A 21,803-nucleotide genomic window follows, 5' to 3' on the forward strand; every position below is an offset into this window, starting at 1 on the left:
ATTTATGCCCTGGTGCGTAGCCCGAGGTCGTGCACCGTAGCCCAAGGGCCGCAGGCCCGCGGGCTACGGTGCACGACCGAGGGCTACGCACTAGGGCATACAATCAGCCATAATGCACGACGCACCATGTGTTTATTATAGTTCATACATGCCACGTGCCTAGTTGTAGACAAATAAGGTAAACATGGTCAAAGGAGGAGGAAGGTTCCAATCAGCTGTCATATGAATGAAGGGTCGAACAAGATCGGAAGGAGCTTTCTCCGTGGAATAATAGAACGTTTTGTGTCAGATTTACTTGCAGTTCCAGGAATATGCCTTTGCATTTTGGTGTTAGTGTTGCCTATTGGGCGGTAGGGAAGTTAGCTGATTCGCTGCTGCTTTGGAGTTGACGTTGGACGCAAACATCCTTGACCAAGTGGCACTAGTAATTAGACTACTAGTCGTTTTGAGAGTACATTGTAAGTGATCTTATTCGGAACAATGATACTTTTTCACATACATCTGAGATTTTGTTCGCATTGCTTTCAGTTTACTTGAGGTCCATATGTACACTGGATATGCAGCTAGGTACATTTGAAGTACATGTAGATGTAACTGTATATTTTGTAGGAGTTCGAGATACAATCTGATCTATTCCAGATGGGTAACTTTGTGATGCATGTTCACCTGTCGACTTGTTCGTCTCAATTGACTTGAATTTAGTAATGCATGGTGATGACATGCTGTGTCCTATTGTCACGTTGTTATAAATTACTTCTCCTATGTCGACATTGCTAGTAAAATATAATTGTTTTGGACGGTGCACGTAAGTAGTTTCGTTTTGTGTGCATGTGGTGTGTGCGAGTGCATGTGGTGTCCTCAGGGATGGTCCCATGTGTTCTACGTGCGCTGGAGTACTGCCCATTATGTACCAGGTCGCTGCCGTAAAAGGCATGGCTTGTTGCATATTTGGCAGTGCACCAGCGTACGTAGTACGCCTGGGGTCATTCCTAATGGGCATGGGTACGCCGTACCCGGGCATTAGCGTCTGATAATGCCCTGACGTTTAGCTCACGCCTTGCTACTAAGGGGGTGATTATATGTGCAGCTCCAGCCCGGGCTGGTCGACAGGCGGGCCAGCCCGCCTGCAACGGGATCTCGGGGTTGTACACAAATCCACACAAAACCTGTGGTGCGTTTACATGGCAAGCGGGCTGGCCCGGCGAGGCGGGATCCCGCCTCGATGCACCCGGGATCCCGGCTAGGCGGGCCAGAAAAAGCACATATAAACAGACCAGCCCGGGCCAGAGTTGTATTATTATGGTATCGACACTGCGTTCATACTTCAAAATAGGTACTTTTACCTCTTGAGGGAAGTTATAAAGAGGATTCCCGATTATTGTCTTGAAAATCTAGGAAGCTTTTTGTACAGCAACAAGAAGGACGTGCAATGAGCACTGTTTATTTGTCGACATGCATGATTTACATTAAAATGGAAGGGGAACTACTTGCAAAATACTTTGATATGGACAGCTAAAAATGTGAAAAACAGGAAAAAGAAACGAGGTGATACAACACACCAAACATGTGTCACAGCGCGAAAAGAAATCAGCAGAAGAATACATTGTGTGAGAAAAAAAGGTTTTTATGTTTATAACCTGAGTATGGCTTGCAGCCCTGCGTCTCAGCCCGGGGCAGCGCATTACGGTCGTAGTGTGTTTGCTGCATACTCACAACGGGCTGGCGTGTGCTCAGCGCATATAAACTCACTGCGGGCTGGCGACCAGCCCGGCCTTGCACATGTAAACACCCTTGGCGGGCTGGACAGTCCATTTTTTCTTCAGACTTTTCCCGTTTGTTTCTTTCCCTCAAACCAGTATATACCGTATATATATATATTTATCGCCTTCTTAGTATTTGACCCCACTAATTTCCCTGATACCTAAGCGGTCAAATATATCGCGTATTTGACTGCTTAGTCAAATACACAATATATTTGACTCCTTAGAACTTCTTGGACTTAGAAATTTCTCTCCAACTTAGAAAAAGAAATTTTTGAAGAAAGCAGAAATACACAAGATGGGATTCGAACCCACAACCATGTGAATCTCAGTCACTCTTCCTTACCACCCAGCCACTGTGCTACCGATGCTGAACTTAGTTTAAACAATGACCTTGATCCTGCAATGCCGTACAATGCGGTATAGGCTATAGTATAATAATTAGAATTACAAGGATATGTCGTATATGAAGAGAAACTATTGCGTGGCGAACACGATAAATAGATTATAGACCTCATAGTTGGTCTATACAGGATATATAGACCTCGTAAAAGACCTCGGGGGACCTCGGTCTTTTACTCGGTCTATATATCCCGTATAGACCTCCTAACCGGTCTATAATCTATACATATATATACCCAATGCTGTATATATATATATATACTCAATCTGCGGACAGCATGCTGTTTCGTTCTTTTTGAACTCATCAGCGCAGCACAGAGAAAATGAGGCCGAACCTGATAGCAATGGAAATAAAAATTTCCAATCAGGCCCGAACGTACCTTGCCAGAGTGCTCCTATATATATATAACGAAGTGCTAATTCTAAATAGTTACCAAGGAGAAATCTCATGACTTGTTATGCTTTTTCCCCTCAAGAAAACCAGTCTGAACGTCATTTTAACTGTACAGGAACGACGGCGTCAAAATTCCAATACGTTCTAAAATTGTTTTCTTCTAATAAATTCACTCTATGACTGTACGCTGAAGACACAAATGACGTCATTACCACACCTCACGCCCAGCAGCCGACTGCGGGCAAGGTGGAGATGGAGTAGATCAGGCTAACTGATATCCGTGGACCTAGGGTGTCGGCCGTCTGATACAGTAAAGATGATCTTGAGCCTTTGAAGCATTTTTGTGATTTCTGCAGATATTGATGAATGCAGTGACAGTAGCCACGACTGCAGTGCCAATGCAGCATGCACAGACACGCAAGGTTCCTATACATGCCAGTGCAATGGTGGTTACACTGGATATGGCAGGAATTGTTATGATGTTGACGAATGTCTGAGTGAAAGTCATACCTGCCATGGCGACGCCACCTGTAATAATGTGGAAGCTAGCTTCCAATGCACATGTAACTCTGGTTACTATGGTGATGGCAAATATTGTACAGGTAAGCTGGTTACGGACTACGGTGTCCATGGCGATCAGAAGTCTCCCTATCCGGCTTTGCGCCCTACTAAGAGCGTAACAAGATGAAAGTTTGATTTGTTGACGCTCGTCTTCATTTGGTCCGTTAACGCATGTCAATGGTACCTCGAAGTAGATTCTAACTTTGAACAGATGCTTGCGGACTGCTGTACATACAGTTCACCACAGACACACTCCACGACAGCTAGTAGTTGCTGATGGATACCGTCACAGTGTAAAAGCCATATATATATACGCGTGCTAGTTTGTACGTGAAGTGCGTGGGTTACAGTGAGGGCTGCGTCCCAGCCGCCTGTACAGGAAGTGTGAGTTACGAAGTCTGAAGAAAATGTTGAATGGCCTCTGCTGGGATGACAACTACACCATAGCTCAGTGGTTAGAGCATCGCTGGCTACAAACGAAGGTCCCTGGTTCGAGTCCTGGTGGTGACAGTCAATTTTTTCTTCAGACTTTTCCCGTTTGTTTCTTTCCCTCAAACCAGTTAATATATACGGTATATATATATATAACGAAGTGCTAATTCTAACGAGTTACCAAGGAGAAATCTCATGACTTGTTACGGTTTTTCCCCTCAAGAAAACCAGTCTGAACGGCATCTTAACTGTACAGGAAGGACAGCGTCAAAATTCCAATACGTTCTAAAATTGTTTTCTTCTAATGACTTCACTCTATGACTGTACGCTGAAGACATAAATGACGTCAATACCACACCTCACACCCAGCAGCCGACTGCGGGCAAGGTGGAGATGGAGTAGGTCAGGCTTACTGATATCCGTGGACCTAGGGTGTCGGCCGTCTGATACAGTAAAGATGATCTTGAGCCTTTGAAGCATTTTTGTGATTTCTGCAGATATTGATGAATGCAGTGACAGTAGCCATGACTGCGGTGCCAATGCAGCATGCACAGACACGCAAGGTTCCTATACATGCCAGTGCAATGGTGGTTACACTGGAAATGGCAGGAATTGTCAGGATGTTGACGAATGTCTGAGTGAAAGTCATACCTGCCATGGCAACGCCACCTGTAATAATGTGGAAGCTAGCTTCCAATGCACATGTAACTCTGGTTACTATGGTGATGGAAAACATTGTACAGGTAAGCTGGTTACGGACTACGGTGTTCATGGCGATCAGAAGTCTCCCTATCCGGCTTTGCGCCCTACTAAGAGCGTAACAAGATGAAAGTTTGATTTGTTGACGCTCGTCTTCATTTGGTCCGTTAACGCATGTCAATGGTACCTCAAAGTAGATTTTAACTTTGAACAGATGCTTGCGGACTGCTGTACATACAGTTCACCACAGACACACTCCACGACAGCTAGTAGTTGCTGATGAATACCGTCACAGTGTAAAAGCCATATATATATATATATACACTCAGACACAAAGGATCTCCAAGTTTCTCAGTGTTGCTACTCTGAGTTTCGTGCAAAAGCACTCTTCAGGCAAAGTGCTTTCGCACGAAACTCAGAGTAGCAACACTGAGAAACTTGGAGATCCTTTGTGTCTGAGTGTATAACCCCGCTCTGTCTTAGGACATTGAGCACTTTTTTGCCGACGCAAGAAATACTTCTATTGTTCTATATATTACTCATAAAAAGGACACACTTCAGGCTCATTACAAACATCTTGAAAGTTTTTGTCTTCACAAGTATACTTTCAAGCCTTCTCATCAGGTGAAATACAGGCAAGGGAAAAGGAACAGGAACAGTGGATTAAATACAGTAAGAAGGTGGTAAAACAGCGCAAAAAGAAAGAAAGAAAGAAAGAAGATAGCTAAAGTAAACAGCGAAAATTGCAATAATGACACAAAGGTGCAAATGCGAGAAAACTCAATAAGCGCGACATGTAGTGCGACAACAAGAGACAACCACTGGACATACATGTAACTAACGAGGTTTTGACGATCTACCTAACAGCCTAAGTGTGAATTTGATTTGTTTCTGCTTGCAAAGGGGGCTGTTTTGGCAAATATATTTGTTGGTTATTACGAATGTCAGATTCCGGTTAGTTTGATGCCCCCATTGTATGTGAGATTTGTCGATGATTCTTTCTCGTATTTTCAGTCTGAGGCTCAGTGCCTCCAATTTCGTGATCTGCTGAGGAAGGTTGTTGATGGTATGTTGGATTTCACGTGTGAATTTGAGGAGTCAGATCGTCTACCTTTTCTTGATGTGCTCGTTGAGAAGTCAATTGATGGTGGTGTTGTCACTTCGGTCTATCGCAAGCCTACGTTCACTGGCTTGTACATTGTTTGGGATTCGTTTTGCGCGACACTGTATAAGATCAATTTGTTGCGTAATTTGGTGGATCGTGCACGTCGCCTTTGTTCATCTTCAAGGTTGGAGCAGGAGTTGGAGAAGTTACGTGCGCTTTTTCGTCTCAATGGATACCCCGAGTCTGTTATTGTGAAGTATGTAACTGAGACCAGTCCAAAGAAGAATGCTGAAGTTTCCACTAATCCAGTATACCTATGTTTACCGTGGAAGGGCGAGTCAGTATCACGTATGGTTCAGCGTCGGGTTAAGTCTGCCGTGGAGTCCAATTACCATAATGTTCATATTCGCTTCATCTACTCCACGGTGCGTGCGTTCACGGTGAGGAAGGACGTCCTACCTACAGGCCAATTATCCAAGTTGATTTATCACTTCGAGTGTCGGCAATGTGAGAGCCGATATGTAGGTAGGACTCTTCAACATCTGGACGCACGCATCCGACAACACGCACCGCTACACCTTATTCCACAACACGCACGATCCACTCGACCACGGAGGGGACGTCCAGCAAAGAATCATCCTGGTACAAGATGGTCCAACGCAGCGGCATCAACACCAAGCAACGTCACCTCACAATTAACTAGACCACCAGAAAAACAACCGGACAAGACACCTACGTGCGTGGCAGTGACAGGAACCTTTGTTGATATGTCAAAGGCATTCGATAAAGTGAAACATCAAACTCTTGTGCAAGATCTGTTCGAACTTGGCATCAGCGACATGGCACTCTGTTGGCTGGTGGATTACCTCTCTGATAGAGAACAGTACGTTCAGGTTGGCCAGACTAGAAGTCTCCCGTACACCAGTTACTCAGGTGTCCCCCAGGGGTCGGTACTGGGCCCACTGCTATTTATTGTCTATGCCCGCGGCATAGCAGAAGAACTATCGCCGTTTAATGTGGGAGCAATCCAGTTTGCTGATGACATCTCTATACGATGTAGCAGGGAGTCTGCGGAAGCTGTTTCTGCACACCTTTCAGCTGCTGTTCAGCACCTGGCCACCTGGCTGAAGGGCCGTGGTTTAATTCTTAATGAAAGAAAGACACAGATATTGCCTATTCCCTCATCCCCATCTCAAGCACTTGAGCTGCATGTCATTTGTAATGGGCAGACGCTGCCTGTTGTGAAAACGGCCAAGTATCTTGGCCTACATTTCGACTCAGACATGAGCTGGAACACCATGACAAGCCATGTTGCACGCCGCATTGCCGCTAAGATTGGGCTACTAAATCGAAGTGCAGCATGTTTGCTTTTTTCTTGCCGTGTTCAGTTTTTCAGGTCCTTTATACTATCAGAATTTGACTATGCATCTGCTGCCTATGCCCCTTTCTTATCGTCTTATCACGATAAGCGCCTAAATAGTTTGTTCAAACGTGCGGCTCGCTCGGTGTGCAGGGCAGCCCCTCGCACTCACACGGCTCCCTTACTTGAACGCATGAATGCCCATACCCTCAGCATATACACCCACATGCACATTCTTGTATTCATTTGGCGCTGCCTGAACAAATCTTCAAGTACTCTGTTTGCAAGCTTTTTTCACCCGTAGTCCCTCTCTCCGAACACGAGGAGGGAGCAGCAAGTTACTCATCATTCCTGTCTCCCCCACTGCATCCTCAGCTAAGCGCATTAGCCATGCTGGAGCTATCCTGTGGAACCAGCTCCCAGACACAGCACGCCTCGAAAGAAAGCGCTCCACTTTCAAATCGCTAAGCCTGGCCTTTCTGTTAGGCAGTACCGTCAACTAGGATGAACTCATCTGCTTCACTACCTCTCTCTCTCTCCCTCTCTCTCTCTCTCTCTCTCTCTCTCTCCTCTCTCCTCTCTCTCGCTCACTCACTCCTTTCTTCCCGGTTGCCGTGCTTGTGACTTTTTTTCCCCTGCTGCCGTGCTCATATTAGTTATCTAACTACAGCTGTATCTTCTTCTTGGTTCTGTTTGTCCGCTTATTATTATATATTTTTCTTTTCTCTTATTATCAGTGGGACCATTGTCATTAGGTTTAGGCCTGTTTTGGAACTCCACTTTAAATAAAGCCAAACAACAACAACAACCGCATCAACCAGAAGAATGACAAGATCGGCAACGGCGGCGATGGCAGCGACTAAAGCACAGACAGAGGCAACGGCTAGGGTCCACTCGACTAGCCATGTGAAATCGGATGTGTCCACCGCACATGCTGATTGTTCTGATGTTAGTTCTGATAAGTATGAGTCGTCCATTGCTAGTCATTTGTTTGAGCATCCTGATTGTCGTGCTGTGTATTCGGATGATTGTTTTTCGATTGTGTCACGTGTACGCAGTGCTAGATTGCTGAATGTTTTGGAAGCTGTATACATCCACACAAGGAAACCCAACCTTTGCAAGCAGAAACAAATCAAATTCACACTTAGGCTGTTAGGTAGGTCGTCAAAACCTCGTTAGTTACATGTATGTCCAGTGGTTGTCTCTTGTTGTCGCACTACATGTCGCGCTTATTGAGTTTTCTCGCATTTGCACCTTTGTGTCATTATTGCAATTTTCGCTGTTTACTTTAGCTATCTTCTTTCTTTCTTTCTTTCTTTTTGCGCTGTTTTACCACCTTCTTACTGTATTTAATCCACTGTTCCTGTTCCTTTTCCCTTGCCTGTATTTCACCTGATGAGAAGGCTTGAAAGTATACTTGTGAAGACAAAAACTTTCAAGATGTTTGTAATGAGCCTGAAGTGTGTCCTTTTTATGAGTATTATCGCATTTTTGTCTCAGAGGAAACTGTTCTATATACTACCTCCGACAAGCGAAACTTGGCGCGTTTTTTTGATTTTTTTGTGTTGGTACCACAACTATCACTTCACAAGGCTATGATGTACGACCTACTTCATCTACTTGTAGCTCCATGCAACCGGGTGCAGGAAGCCAAGCGACGAGCTGCGCTGGTGAGTGGCACATGGCTCAGACTTAGTCAGAGGCAAGCCAGTCTCACGTGTACCAGCAAAACAGTGCGCACGTCCATTCTGCGAAGGAGAATTGTCGTGCTTTCGCGTTTCAATGGAAAACCAAGGAGTTCTCTCTCTCTCCACTTGGTCACTCCGCCAGCACAGAGTCCATACGTCCATGCCAAACAATCCTAGCGTCTTTCAATAGCCACCAGAGCGATGCGTCTCTGGTGGCTAAGGAAAATCGCCAGGAATTGCTGCAGGCAATTTTGGACAGTTGGCGAGAATACCCGGCAAAACAGTTGGAGTCCAGGCGCTTGTGGAGGTGTTGTACAGTTCTTACCACGTCGACCTGGATAGTGGCGGCGGAAACGACTACCCTCGACACCGTGGCTCGAGCACAGCACACAGGAGCGACATCGAGATTTTCAGAGCGATTACAACAGAGGTACTTGCTGCAACTGAATCCGCTCTAGTCGCACTTTCGTCTCAAAACAGGAACAATTCCTCTCCAGACGAAACTGCGATCTCTGAATCAGAGGAGAGTGATTCAGCCGAACAGATGTCTCTAATGTCCTTGTTGAGCAATTCAAAGTTGAATTTTGGTGAGTCAATCATTAGTTTTGATTGTAAAGTGTGAGTTATTTCTAGTAATTTGAAGTAAAAAACGCGCCAAGTTTCGCTTGTCGGAGGTAGTATGTATATACGCTTGCTAGTTTGTACGGGAAGTGCGTGGGTTACAGTGAGGGCTGCGTCCCACCCGCCTGTGTGGATTCACAGGAAGTGTGAGTTACGAAGTTTGAAGAAAATGTTGAACGGCCTCTGCTGGGATGATGACTACACCATAGCTCAGTGGTTAGAGCACCGCCGGCTACAAGCGAAGGTCCCTGCTTCGAGTCCTGGTGGTGACAGTCCATTTTTTCTTCAGACTTTTCCCGTTTGTTTCTTTCCCTCAAACCAGTTAATATATACTGTATTGATGTATTCATGTAATGAATTCAGTTTAGCGTAGGCGCACATCTCGCAACTACGTATCTGCTGCGCAACAGCGCCCTCTACGGTTCTGGCCGCGGCACTTGTTTAGCGCGCCTTGCCGCGACCGGCAAGACCGCCTGCTGTGCATCACATTAATTTATGCGTACGCCATCACAATAATTAATTCAGTTTTGATCGGGTCCGAGTCCGCAACGTGGCACATCTCCTTGCCAGTCTCAGTTTTGAGTCTTCTCTGCTTTGGCTCATGCCCGACTTGCATCCTGCTGCCTTTGTCTTTTCCTGACCCACCATCCCACCACTAACCATTAATACTACATTGCATCATTCCTACTTCAAGTACAATAAACCTGGTGGCGAGTCACTCATAACTGGTCTGCCTTTCTATTGCGGCATTATGGCCTTATGGTCCTGCCTTTCAATTGCGGCAATCACAGCCTCCGGGCTTCTGCCTTCCTGCGGCAATCACAGCCTCCGGGCTTCTGCCTTTCTGCGGCACTCGCAGCCTCACGGGCTCGTGCCTACCTTGCGGCAAAGACCAACCAGTTCCTCGTCACCAGTACTTACCCAACACAACCTAGCCTTATTCGTGTGGTGTATGCCTGTCTGCATGCCGTCTGTGTGCGCGGAATGCTAATGATGTATGCCTGCCTGCATGCCGTCTGCGTGTGCGGAATGCTAAATATATATAACGAAGTGCTAATTCTAACGAGTTACCAAGGAGAAATCTCATGACTTGTTATGCTTTTTCCCCTCAAGAAAATCAGTCTGAACGTCATTTTAACTGTACAGGAAGGACAGCGTCAAAATTCCAATACGTTCTAAAATTGTTTTCTTCTAATTAATTCACTCTATGACTGTACGCTGAAGACACAAATGACATCATTACCACACCTCACACCCAGCAGCCGACTGCGGGCAACTTGGAGATGGAGTAGGTCTGGCTTACTGATATCCGTGGACCTAGGGTATCGGCCGTCTGATACAGTAAAGATGATCTTGAGCCGTTGAAGCATTTTTGTGATTTCTGCAGATATTGATGAATGCAGTGACAGTAGCCATGACTGCGGTGCCAATGCCGTGTGCACAGACACGCAAGGTTCCTATACATGCCAGTGCAATGGTGGTTACACTGGAAATGGCAGGAATTGTCAGGATGTTGACGAATGTCTGAGTGAAAGTCATACCTGCCATGACAACGCCACCTGTGATAATGTGCAAGCTAGCTTCCAATGCACATGTAATTCTGGTTACTATGGAGATGGCGAAAATTGCACAGGTAAGCTGGTTACGGACTACGGTGTCCATGGCGATCAGAAGTCTCCCTATCCGGCTTTGCGCCCTACTAAGAGCGTAACAAGATGAAAGTTTGATTTGTTGACGCTCGTCTTCATTTGGTCCGTTAACACAATATCATGTCAATGGTACTTCAAAGTAGATTTTATCTTTGAACAGATGCTTGCGGACTGCTGTACATACAGTTCACCACAGACACACTCCACGACAGCTAGTAGTTGCTGATGGATACCGTCACAGTGTAAAAGCCATATGTATAGATTATAGACCTCCTAACCGGTCTATAATCTATTTATCGTGTTCTCCACGCAATAGTTTCTCTTCATATACGACATATCCTTGTAATTCTAGTATTATACTATAGCCTATACCGCACTGTACGGCATTGTAGGATCAAGGTCATTGTTTAAACTAGGTTCAGCATCTGTAGCACAGTGGCTGGGTGGTAAGGAAGAGTGACTGAGATTCACATGTTGTGGGTTCAAATCCCTTCTTGTGTATTTCTGCTTTCTTCAAAATTTCTTTTTCAAAGTTGGAGAGAAAATTTCTAAGGGCATGTTCGATTTGTAAGGATCGGGATCGGGATCCAGATCTCAGATCCCTCGGATCCTTCAGATTCAACTGAACACTTTATTTTGGACCTTGACTGTTGCCATGTTGAAAATGGCGCTCACAAATCACCCAAAAGGGGGAACGTCGTACTCATCGCGTGCGTCGTACAAAAAGTCAACAAGCTCTATCTCCACCCACGTGTGCGTACCACAATGTGTACAAAAATGATTTTTACCCGCCACATACGCACAAAGGTCACATTTGGATCCGTTGGATCCGATCAACCCTGCGCCCCGAGGAGGGTTGACCAGATCCAAATCCGAAGGATCCGGATCCGGATTCGACCAATCGAAAGGGTGCGAATCCAGTGGATCCGGTAGATCGGGATCCCAATCCTACCAATCGAACATGCCCTAAGTCCAAGAAATTCTAAGGAGTCAAATATAAGTAGTCAAATATATTATTGTGTATTTGACTAAGCAGTCAAATACGCGATATATTTGACCGCTTAGGTATCAGGGAAATTAGTGGGGTCAAATACTAAGAAGGCGATAAGTATGGGATATTGACCAAGACGAGACGAGACGAGGCCTATATTTCCCATATAGACCAAAGTCGAGGTCAAGATCCTATTTATCACGATTCCTTTGACATAACCCCAAAATTTGAACCTTTAGGAGCTATTTTAACCTTTTAGTAGAGCATTTGTACTATAGTGTACATAGGGTGTTGCCTATTTTAGGTACAAGACTGTAAGAACAACAGGGTTCAGCATCTGCAGCACAGTGGCTGGGTGGTATAAGGGGTTGCTTGAGATTCATACTGTTGTGGGTTCAAATCCTGCTTGTTTTCTTCCTTTGTCTTCTTTCTTTCAAATTTTCTTTTCGAAGTGGAGAGAAAATTTCTAAGTCCCTCCAAAGTCGAAAGATTACAATGCCTAAGTGGTCGATACAAGCGGTCGATACAAGCGGTCGATATACGGCGATATGGGTAATATAGGACCAAGAGTACATAACCCCCCAGAGTATGCAACGCCTGATCCAGCTCTGCATAGGGTCTTGGTCGAGCGGAATCGGATCTTTGCGTCATAATACCGTACACATCTGAGGGTAACCCGGGGAGTCGCGGGTACTCTCGGATCAAAAACAATGGTGCTCTGCCTCAAGACCGGCCTTGCGCTGGTGTGGAGTGTACGCATGACACCAGAAGATCCGATTCCGCTCGACCAAGACCCTATGCAGAGCTGGGTCGGCGTTGCACACTCTGGGGGGTTATGTACTCTTGATAGGACCAGTCAAGGATCACGAGAATTGGTGGAGGTCGATATAGAAGAGTGATAAATATATATATAACGAAGTGTTAATTCTAACGAGTTACCAAGGAGAAATCTCATGACTTGTGGTTTTTCCCCTCAAGAAAACCAAAACCAGTCTGAACGGCATCTTAACTGTACAGGAAGGACAGCGTCAAAATTCCAATACGTTCTAAACATGTTTTCTTCTAATGACTTCACTCTATGACTGTACGCTGAAGACACAAATGACGTCAATACCACACCTCACACCCAGCAGCCGACTGCGGGCAAGGTGGAGATGGAGTAGGTCAGGCTTACTGATAACCGTGGACCTAGGGTGTCGGCCGTCTGATACAGTAAAGATGATCTTGAGCCTTTGAAGCATTTTTGTGATTTCTGCAGATATTGATGAATGCAGTGACAGTAGCCATGACTGCAGTGCCAATGCCGTATGCACAGACACACAAGGTTCCTATACATGCCAGTGCAATGGTGGTTACACTGGAAATGGCAGGAATTGTCAGGATGTTGACGAATGTCTGAGTGAAAGTCATACCTGCAATGGCAACGCCACCTGTAATAATGTGGAAGCTAGCTTCCAATGCACATGTAATTCTGGTTACTATGGTGATGGCAAATATTGTACAGGTAAGCTGGTTACGGACTACGGTGTCCATGGCGATCAGAAGTCTTCCTATCCGGCTTTGCGCCCTACTAAGAGCGTAACAAGATGAAAGTTTGATTTGTTGACGCTCGTCTTCATTTCGTCCGTCAACGCATGTTGATGGTAGATTTTATCTTTGAACAGATGCTGACACACATATACACAATGGACGGATGTCACAAAAGTGTTCTACTAATTATGCACTACAGTTCTGACGTTCCTGTACTCTTTTTAAAGTAGTTCTGCATCCCTCAAGATGGCATAGACATTGCCAACGGCAGGCCAAATACCCCTTCACCAAAAAAGTTGGCACAAAAACTAAGAGTTGCAAGGAACATTGTTGTATAATGATGTGTTGTTTTCCTGTGTGATGGCATTCCCCAAACTGTCTCGTCTAGTCGCGTGCATGTGTTATATGAGCATGCGCGGTGGTGGTGGCGGTGCTGGTGGTGGTGGTGCTGGTGGTGGTGGTGGTGGTGGTGGTGGTGGTGGTGGTGGTGGTGGTGGTGGTGGTGGTGGTGGCGGTTTTATACAAAGAACTTTATTGAAAATCCATGATAATGTGATCGGAAAGATGATTTGAAAATCTAAAGTCAACACATGCAAGCATTAGCAGTCACTTCTATCAAAGCCGATCAATATTTCGCCAGAGCGCAACTTGGAAAGCCGGCTAAAAGTCCAGACCATCCATACTTGTAATGTAGGTTGATATTAACCGGAAGGTGCATCTACAAAGACCGTAGACGGCATTCATCCAGAAATGACAAAGCCCCTATCGCCTACGCAAATACGAGGCCCGGAAAACGCGGAAGCAGGTGACGAACCACCTGGCCAAAACGAAAGAGATCTTGGGTAATGATTCATGACCAATGAAAACTTTAAGCCAGAATGATGCATGACAATCAAGCCAACCAAATTCTTTAAAACGTGCAGACAGGCCTTCACGCTCACAGAGGCCATTGGTACTGAAGACCAAAGGTGTGAATGCACCACTCTCAATTGATTTTTGGTTGAAGGAAAGCAAATCAGCACACGCAACACAGAAGCCATATAATTTTTTCGACTAGGCCTTTCATTCCATTACTCTTCAGGTCGAATGCAATGGTGATTAACAAGGTAGTAAGCAAGACTTGCTTACTAACTTGTTACTCACCATTGTATTCGACCTGAAGAGTAATGGAATGAAAGTCCTAGTCGAAAAAATGATATGGCTTCTGTGCTGCGTGTGCTGACCTCTCTCAATATTCACCACACGCTGCAAATATAGGCTCTCTTCTTCTGGCTTTCATTCCCCGACATCTGCGCAAGAAGTTTCCCCCTCGATAACACGGATGCTGATGGGTGAGATGTTAATGACGGCAGAGTTAGTTCTATTTAAGGGCCGTCCGTAAATACATGTATTTACTTAGAGACGACTAAGAGGCGTTTCTTTCTTCCCCCCCCCCCCACCCATCCCCAGAAACGCCCCCCCCCCCCCAAAATGCAGATAATACCACTCGTAATAAACACTATACTATGCACACATATACAGTACAGACGACTGCACTTATAACGAACTCGCATAATTATAGCGAATTTCGTGATATTTAGCGAACCCATGTCCATGTCCCTGTTTGAACCTATACAAAATTGACCCTTTGTAGTGAACAGTCTCCCTGTCTCCGGACTGCGGAGCTCCCTAGGCCCTAGCCACTCTGCTGTGACCCGTGCAGTGCATGCAGTGCAGTGTAGACTGTAGTGTGTCTCAACGCCTGCCTGTACTAGCTGTAGCAGTGCTACATCAGTGTAACATCATATACACACAGTGTAACACCATGTACAGAAACGCACGGTATGGTATGCATGCACTCCGAAATGTGTTTTTTAGAAACGCCTTGCAGGCGAACCCACCCACCAGAAACGCAGGTTAGACGTCTCTAAGTAAATACACGTAATTACGGATGGCCCCTTACTGCTGTATTAATTAAACAGTCAAAAATTAAAGGGAAGTGAAGGTAAAGGTGGATTTTAAAAGCAGTGGATGATTGTTCGTCCAATTTTCTGATCAGCTTTTCAATCCACTTTAGTACTATGCAAACATTGTGGACGCATGCGCGCAGTGGTGCAACCCGCGCAGTTCGTTCGCCGTCCGTACCGTGTGTAGTAAGTAGTGCACGCAGCGGCAAGCCGCACGCGCAGCACAATGTTAAAAGGGACCGTGGTAGAGTTCAAAAGGACGACATGCCTAACAGTTTAAAGTGCAGTGCGCTCGGAGCTCAACTTTCTTTAGCCTACTGGAGCAAGCTGATCTGATTCGGGGTGAACGTGCGGAGAGAAGCGGAGAGAGTTTCTAGTGCGCATGTCTTGAGATTGAACAAGCATAACTTGAGAAATGTTTGCCGAGTGGAAAGTTCAAAGTGCTTGCGGTGTGCGTCAGCCACCACTCACCAATCCAATGTCAGTCTTAAAGAATGTTTTGTTTTGTTTGTTTGATTTGTGTCGCATCAGTCCAGAACGAATAGATACTCATCGGAAATCAAAGACGCTGCGGCGGAATTGAGAAGGTTCTATCCAGATATTGAAGATTCTCTCCGGCAATTCATCATTATTGTGCATGCATTTAGTGTTTGGTTTAGAAGCATTGACTGCACCGATGCAGACCTGTGATCTTCTAGCATACCTTATGACTCAGTGATCACAATGTGGATCGAAGATCAGATTTCATTATATACGATACAATGCCTATTTTTTGTATTTTCTATTGTCTAGGGACTCCCTGGAAGCCTTTAGGCTACCGGCACAGGGGTTCAATAATGCATATACCAAGTACCAAGGTTAAGTCTAGCTCAGGTCTGTGAGGTTTTCCAAGAGGCTTCGCTGGAGAACTTTTCAAATTGTATCTACTTTCATGGTCGTACATACGTTTGTAAAATTCTCTGAAAGTTGCTGGGCTGGTGCTCGTTGATTCGTCTGCCTGCGATGTCTTCAACATTGACAGCAGTGTGTGTATCTTCGCGCGCACGTGTGTGTGTGCGTGTGTGGGGGGGCCGGGGGGGGGCGTATGTGTGTGGGCGTGACGGTGTGTATGTGTGTGTGTGCGAAAAATGAAAAAAATGAAAAAAATGAAGAATGAAAATAGGGATTCACTGGCCAGAAAAAAGTCACTTCAATCAGCTGTGCGGCGGATACCCGGCTAAAATTAGTGGCAGTCAATTCATCAGCCTTGCAAGCTGTTGATTGGTTTAATGTAACGAACACCATTGTGTAGGAGAATTAGTTCTTTATAGCCGAAGTTCGTTATAACAGAAATGCACTCACATCATGCCAGCAGCAAGCCACGACTGGAAAGACTTAAGTGGTCCATGACAGTATGAATGCACTTGGGTTGCATGCGACCCTACAGGATTTGGCACAGTGGGTTGGTAAAAGACCATGATTGAGATACGAGAGTTACCTGGTTCAAGTCCTGCCTGGGAGCGGTTTTTCAAGCCATGCTGCAACCCTCAGTCAACTGGGAACTTGTGGCCAGGCACAAGGGGTACATGGATTCAGCTAATGGGGTTTCTCGGCACTTGTGCCATTGGTTGTGAGACTTATCCACTCACCCCCACCGCTAGGCGCTGCATCTGCCGCTAGGGTTTACCGGGTGTTATCGGCTGTCGTGAGTTACCTTCGGGAACGGATACGATAATTTACTTCTTTTTTTTACTTTTACTACAGGATTTGGTTCGTTATAAACCAAAACTGTTCGCTATAAAGGGTCAATTTTGCCTGTCCCTCCAGGAACTTGCGATTCCGCGGCCGCGTTGTTTTCCGCGATTTGAACAAAAGTCCGTGATATCCGCGATATTTGAAAAATCATCCGCGATTCTTGTAGAAAACTGTCCTTGATACTTGAAAAGCACCGCGATATTTCGAAAAACAACCGCGATATTCGAGTCTTTCTTCGATGTTGTTTAGTTCTTGAAGCTCGTCAGTAGTTTACTTGTGAGATCGACGCCAGAATGGAGAAGTTTCTGGGCAAATCAGCGGCTGACAAGTCACAAAATAAGGCTCGCGTCGAGTGTTGTCCGAGGATGGAGGAAAGCTGTCTTGCAAGCTCCTGTCAGGCAGTTGAACACAGGGAGTCGTAAAATACCGGTATTTTACGACTCCCTGGTTGAACACAGTCAGCGCAGCACACGCTCTGTTTTGTCATGCATGATTTATGCTGCATGACTCGTACATCGTACACCACTACAGTACAAGTACCAAAATCGGCCGCAATTTCCGCAATTTTACCACAATAATCCCGCAATATTCCCCGCAATTTGTGGCATTTTACCTCGCAACTTTTTCCGCGATATTTCCGAAATGTCTCCGCAAGTTTCTGGAGGGACAGAAATTGTGCATGGGTTCAAACAGGGTCAGTGGACAATGGTTCGCTATAATGAACTCGCATATAGTGAACTTCGTGATATTATAACGAAATTCACTATATGCGAGTTCGTTATAACCGAAAACTGTTCGCTATAAAGGTTGCATGGGTTCAAACAGGGACATGGACAATGGTTCGCTATATCACGAAATTCACTATGCGAGTTCTTTATGAGTGGAGTCGACTGTATCACAACTGTATGACGAACAGAAAGATGAGAAACCATCGATGTGACTACAAAGAGAAGTACTACATGCCCAAGATGTACAGCTGTAGCCCTTTCCCAAAGATGGCGCGCTTTGTCTGTGTAGACGCCGAGACCTTTGAGGTCGGCAGAGCAGCATGGCCCCCGTCACCACTTCTCGCCCATATTTCGGGAATATAGTGGACTTTCGTATAAAAAAAGAAAAAAAGATGCCATAACTTTTCGCAATTTATGCTTCTCGAAACCGTGTGAAACCAATTTTTTTTACGAGAAACCACGAACCTCAAGAACAGACTACTGCATGATAGAGGTGGTTGCAGACGCAACTGTGGTGGTGAAACTGGAGCATCTCCGCCGACCTGAGGTCTCGGCTGCAGAGACACTTCAGTGCACCAAAAAGTGGGGAGGAGTACTGTAGGCACAGGGGGAGTACATTTCTATAGAGGGTGGAAAATGGACAGATGATACAATCATGTGATGGAGTAAAAAAAGGGGGAGCCAGGGTGCAAGTGGAGAGGGTGTTTTCGGAGGGTTCAGAGGGCATCTCTGGCTGAATGCCAGTCTCGACTGCGGAGAGACTTGTCGGCGACAATGCTACAGTAGTTGCTTAAATCGAAATCGGATCCAAATTTTCAGAAAAAAGCTCGATCGCAACTAACTTAGAATTCACTCAGAATTAGCAACAAACTCTTGGCCCACATTCACAACGCCACTCCATAAGGACCATAGCGAGGAAGTTCGTTCTTGCGTGTGTTCCAGCAGCAGCACTGTGCGTTGCGTTATCACCTTTAGAACTTTGTTGTTACCTTCAACTTCTTTGGGAATGCCACTTTTCTATGTAGAAAGTGCGCACTTGCACCACTTTACCCTATAAACATATTCATTCCTTTATCTGCTATTCATTCGTTATCTACCTCCACTGAGGAGCTGCTAATAAGCGAAACAGCTGTTTGGAGGATATGGAACATCTATCCAAGAACGAACTTCCTCGCCATGGAGTGGCGTTGTGAATGTGGGCCAAGAGCGCAGTGCAGGGAGAGCTGGACGGTAAGATTAAATTGAAATTAAAGAGTTCTGGTGCAAAAACCACCAAAAAAGGAGCAGAAATGGCGGAAATGCAGCGACAGCAGAGTCGTCCACCCCTTCCTCCTGTGAACCACCACTTTACACAATGCCAGTAGCCTGTTGCATGTATCCTACATCATTCCAGTGCACGGAAAAGGGAACGCACATGATCGTAACTGCGGTTGAAAATACCTGCTGTGGCTACCGGCCGGGCTGCATGCTGTGACGTCATCACCTGGATCAGGGTGACTGCATGCTCAAATTCGCACATGTTCCATTGGGCGTATCTGATGAACCACAGGCTCCACATCGGCCTGCGTGGACAAAGACCATTCGACTCAGCGCTGCAAACTCCACGGACGCTGAAATCTAACTTTTTCACAGGACTTTGTTTAATATTGACGACGGAGAGGAGCGCAGTTCTAGGAATAGCCCGGTATAAACCTTTGTATGGTTCTCACGGCATTTCAAGAACATTATCATTTGGCCGCCATGGCCTAATCTGCATAAGCCTGAGTCAAGAGAACTTAGAAGGGTTGTTTGCGCTGTACTGCTGCTGCTGCTGCTGTTTTTGTTACTGATGCTGCTGTTGATGCTGCTGCTGCTGTTGTTGTTGCTGCTGCTGTTGATGCTGCTGTTGATGCTGTTGCTGCTGCTGCTGCTGTTGTTGTTACTGCTGCTGCTGTTGATGCTGCTGCTGCTGTTGTTGTTACTGCTGCTGTTGTTGCTGCTGTTGATGCTGTTGCTGCTGCTGCTGTTGTTGTTGTTACTGCTGCTGCTGTTGATGCTGTTGCTGCTGCTGCTGCTGCTGTTGTTGTTACTGCTGCTGCTGTTGATGCTACTGCTGCTGCTGCTGCTGCTGCTGCTGCTGTTGTTACTGCTGCTGCTGCTGTTGATGCTGTTGTTGATGCTGCTGATGATGATGCTGCTGCTGTTGATGCTGTTGTTGATGCTGATGTTGATGTTGCTGTTGTTGTTACTCTGCTGCTGCTGTTGCTGCTGCTGTTGTTACTGTTGCTGCTGCTGCTGCTGCTGTTGTTGATGCTGCTGCTGCTGCTGCTGCTGCTGATGATGATGCTGCTGTTGTTACTGCTGTTGATGCTGCTGCTGCTGTTGCTGCTGCTGTTGTTACTGCTGCTGCTGCTGCTGCTGTTGTTGATGCTGCTGCTGCTGCTGCTGATGCTGCTGCTGATGCTGCTGCTGTTGTTACTGCTGTTGATGCTGCTGCTGCTGATGCTGCTGTTGCTGCTGCTGTTACTGCTGCTGTTGCTGCTGCTGTTACTGCTGCTGTTGCTGCTGCTGTTACTGCTGCTGTTACTGCTGCTGTTGCTGCTGCTGTTACTGCTGCTGTTGCTGCTGCTGTTACTGCTGCTGTTGCTGCTGCTGTTACTGCTGCTGTTGCTGCTGCTGTTACTGCTGCTGTTGCTGCTGCTGTTACTGCTGCTGTTGATGCTGTTGTTACTCTGCTGCTGTTGATGCTGCTGTTGTTACTGTTGCTGCTGTTGCTGCTGTTGTTACTGTTGCTGCTGTTGATGCTGCTGCTGTTGTTGATGCTGCTGCTGCTGCTGTTGATGCTGTTGCTGTTCATGGTCTTACTGTGCAGGCTTTTTTAATTTTTTTAACCAAGTCCACTACATGTATGCTCCCGAATGAATGCGGAAAGTGGTGGCGGGGCCCTGCTGCTCAGCCGACCTTGGTGGTCTCGGCGTCTGCACAGAGGGCTGTATGGGCTATTTCTGCTTTTGATGCGCATGCATGCTGCTGCTGCTGCTGCTGCTGGTGGTGGTGCTGACGATGCTCATGCATAACGAACATCTGACATAGGAAACTACTGTCTACTCTTAGGACAAGGTTTTCAATCTTTTTTTAACCTTTTGAGCACGACGCTACCTGAATGCCGCCCCACGTCAACACCTGCAAAAATTGCGTTTTTCCTATGAAAGTAGTAGCTGTTCAAGGATCGATAACTTTACCTTTCTTTGGACGAATTCCACGATCTTGAGCTTCCTGCAAAGGTGTTGAGGCGAGGAACAAAATAGGTCCAAGCTCAGCTCGGAGCGACAAATTAACAATTCCAAATACGGCATGCAACACCGTCATCATGTCATGCAAGTTCAAGGAAATTACTATTAGAATGTCTGTGAGTTGGATGGCCAGCACGTTGAACCGAAGGAAAATGAAACAATGCCGTAGGGTTGTTCTGCTTTCCTCCTACACATACACATACATGTACAAAGGGGTTGTCAATGGTAACAGGGGGGGGGGGGTTGTACCAGGTATCGAACAGGGTTGTTGTCCACATGTCCATGATGACAAAGAGAGTTGTCAATGGTAACGAATAGCTGAAAGCAATACTGCAGTGAATAAAGCCATAAATATGTGTACTCATATCACAACCATAGGGACGAATAAAGTATTTCAGGACGTTTTCTTGTCACAATTATCAATGGAATTCGTGACTAAAGAGAATGGTTAAACTACAATAGGATGTACCCAATAGGATTTATACATTTGGAGTGAAAAAACCTCTCTTTTTTATAACAATGCATTAGACAATACATTAGACAACGCGAACAGAGCGGCGTCCTTCCTGGCTCGCATCATCCGTCCCCTTCAAGCACACCGCACTGTTAGCTAGCCAGAAGTTCTGTCAGAAAAGAAAGAAGTGCAGGCGTACATGAGCACAGATGTACGTCACCGCGCTTGCATGTACGCCATGGATGCGTACAAGCACACATGCACACGCACACACACACACACACGCGCACTCAGCCCCCCCCCCCCCCTCTCACACACACACACATGATGCTTCGACGCTATAAAGTTGGATCGCAAACACCACAGCAAGTGCCCAGGAGATTGGCTGGAGAGGTGAGGAGTGGCTCTACAGACACACATATAAATTGTAAGCACTATCTCTACCGCGGGAACATTATCCATGAGGTCACTAAGTCT

The 21,803-nt window shown here is 46.0% G+C and overlaps 2 protein-coding genes across 2 annotated transcripts in view; one reads left to right on the plus strand and one right to left on the minus strand.

The window, feature by feature from the left end:
- Positions 1 to 932: 932 nt before the first annotated feature.
- LOC135827271 (fibulin-1-like) lies at positions 933 to 15,683 on the plus strand. Its single transcript, XM_065339801.1, has 6 exons — positions 933 to 1,002; positions 2,913 to 3,158; positions 4,047 to 4,292; positions 10,410 to 10,655; positions 12,921 to 13,166; positions 15,670 to 15,683. Exons 1-6 carry the CDS (start codon positions 933 to 935, stop codon positions 15,681 to 15,683), a joined length of 1,068 nt encoding a protein of 355 aa, XP_065195873.1.
- Positions 15,684 to 21,257: 5,574 nt separating this feature from the next.
- The window catches only part of LOC135826970 (uncharacterized), an 8,877-nt gene continuing 8,331 nt past the window's right edge, over positions 21,258 to 21,803 (minus strand). Inside the window, exon 6 of the mRNA XM_065339495.1 lies at positions 21,258 to 21,495. Coding sequence (XP_065195567.1) covers positions 21,409 to 21,495 — 87 coding nt within the window. The 3' untranslated portion in view covers positions 21,258 to 21,408. The remainder of the gene's footprint in view (positions 21,496 to 21,803) is intronic.

The sequence above is a fragment of the Sycon ciliatum genome, chromosome 11 (genome assembly GCF_964019385.1).
Source record: "Sycon ciliatum chromosome 11, ocSycCili1.1, whole genome shotgun sequence".
Taxonomy (NCBI): Eukaryota; Metazoa; Porifera; class Calcarea; order Leucosolenida; family Sycettidae; genus Sycon; species Sycon ciliatum.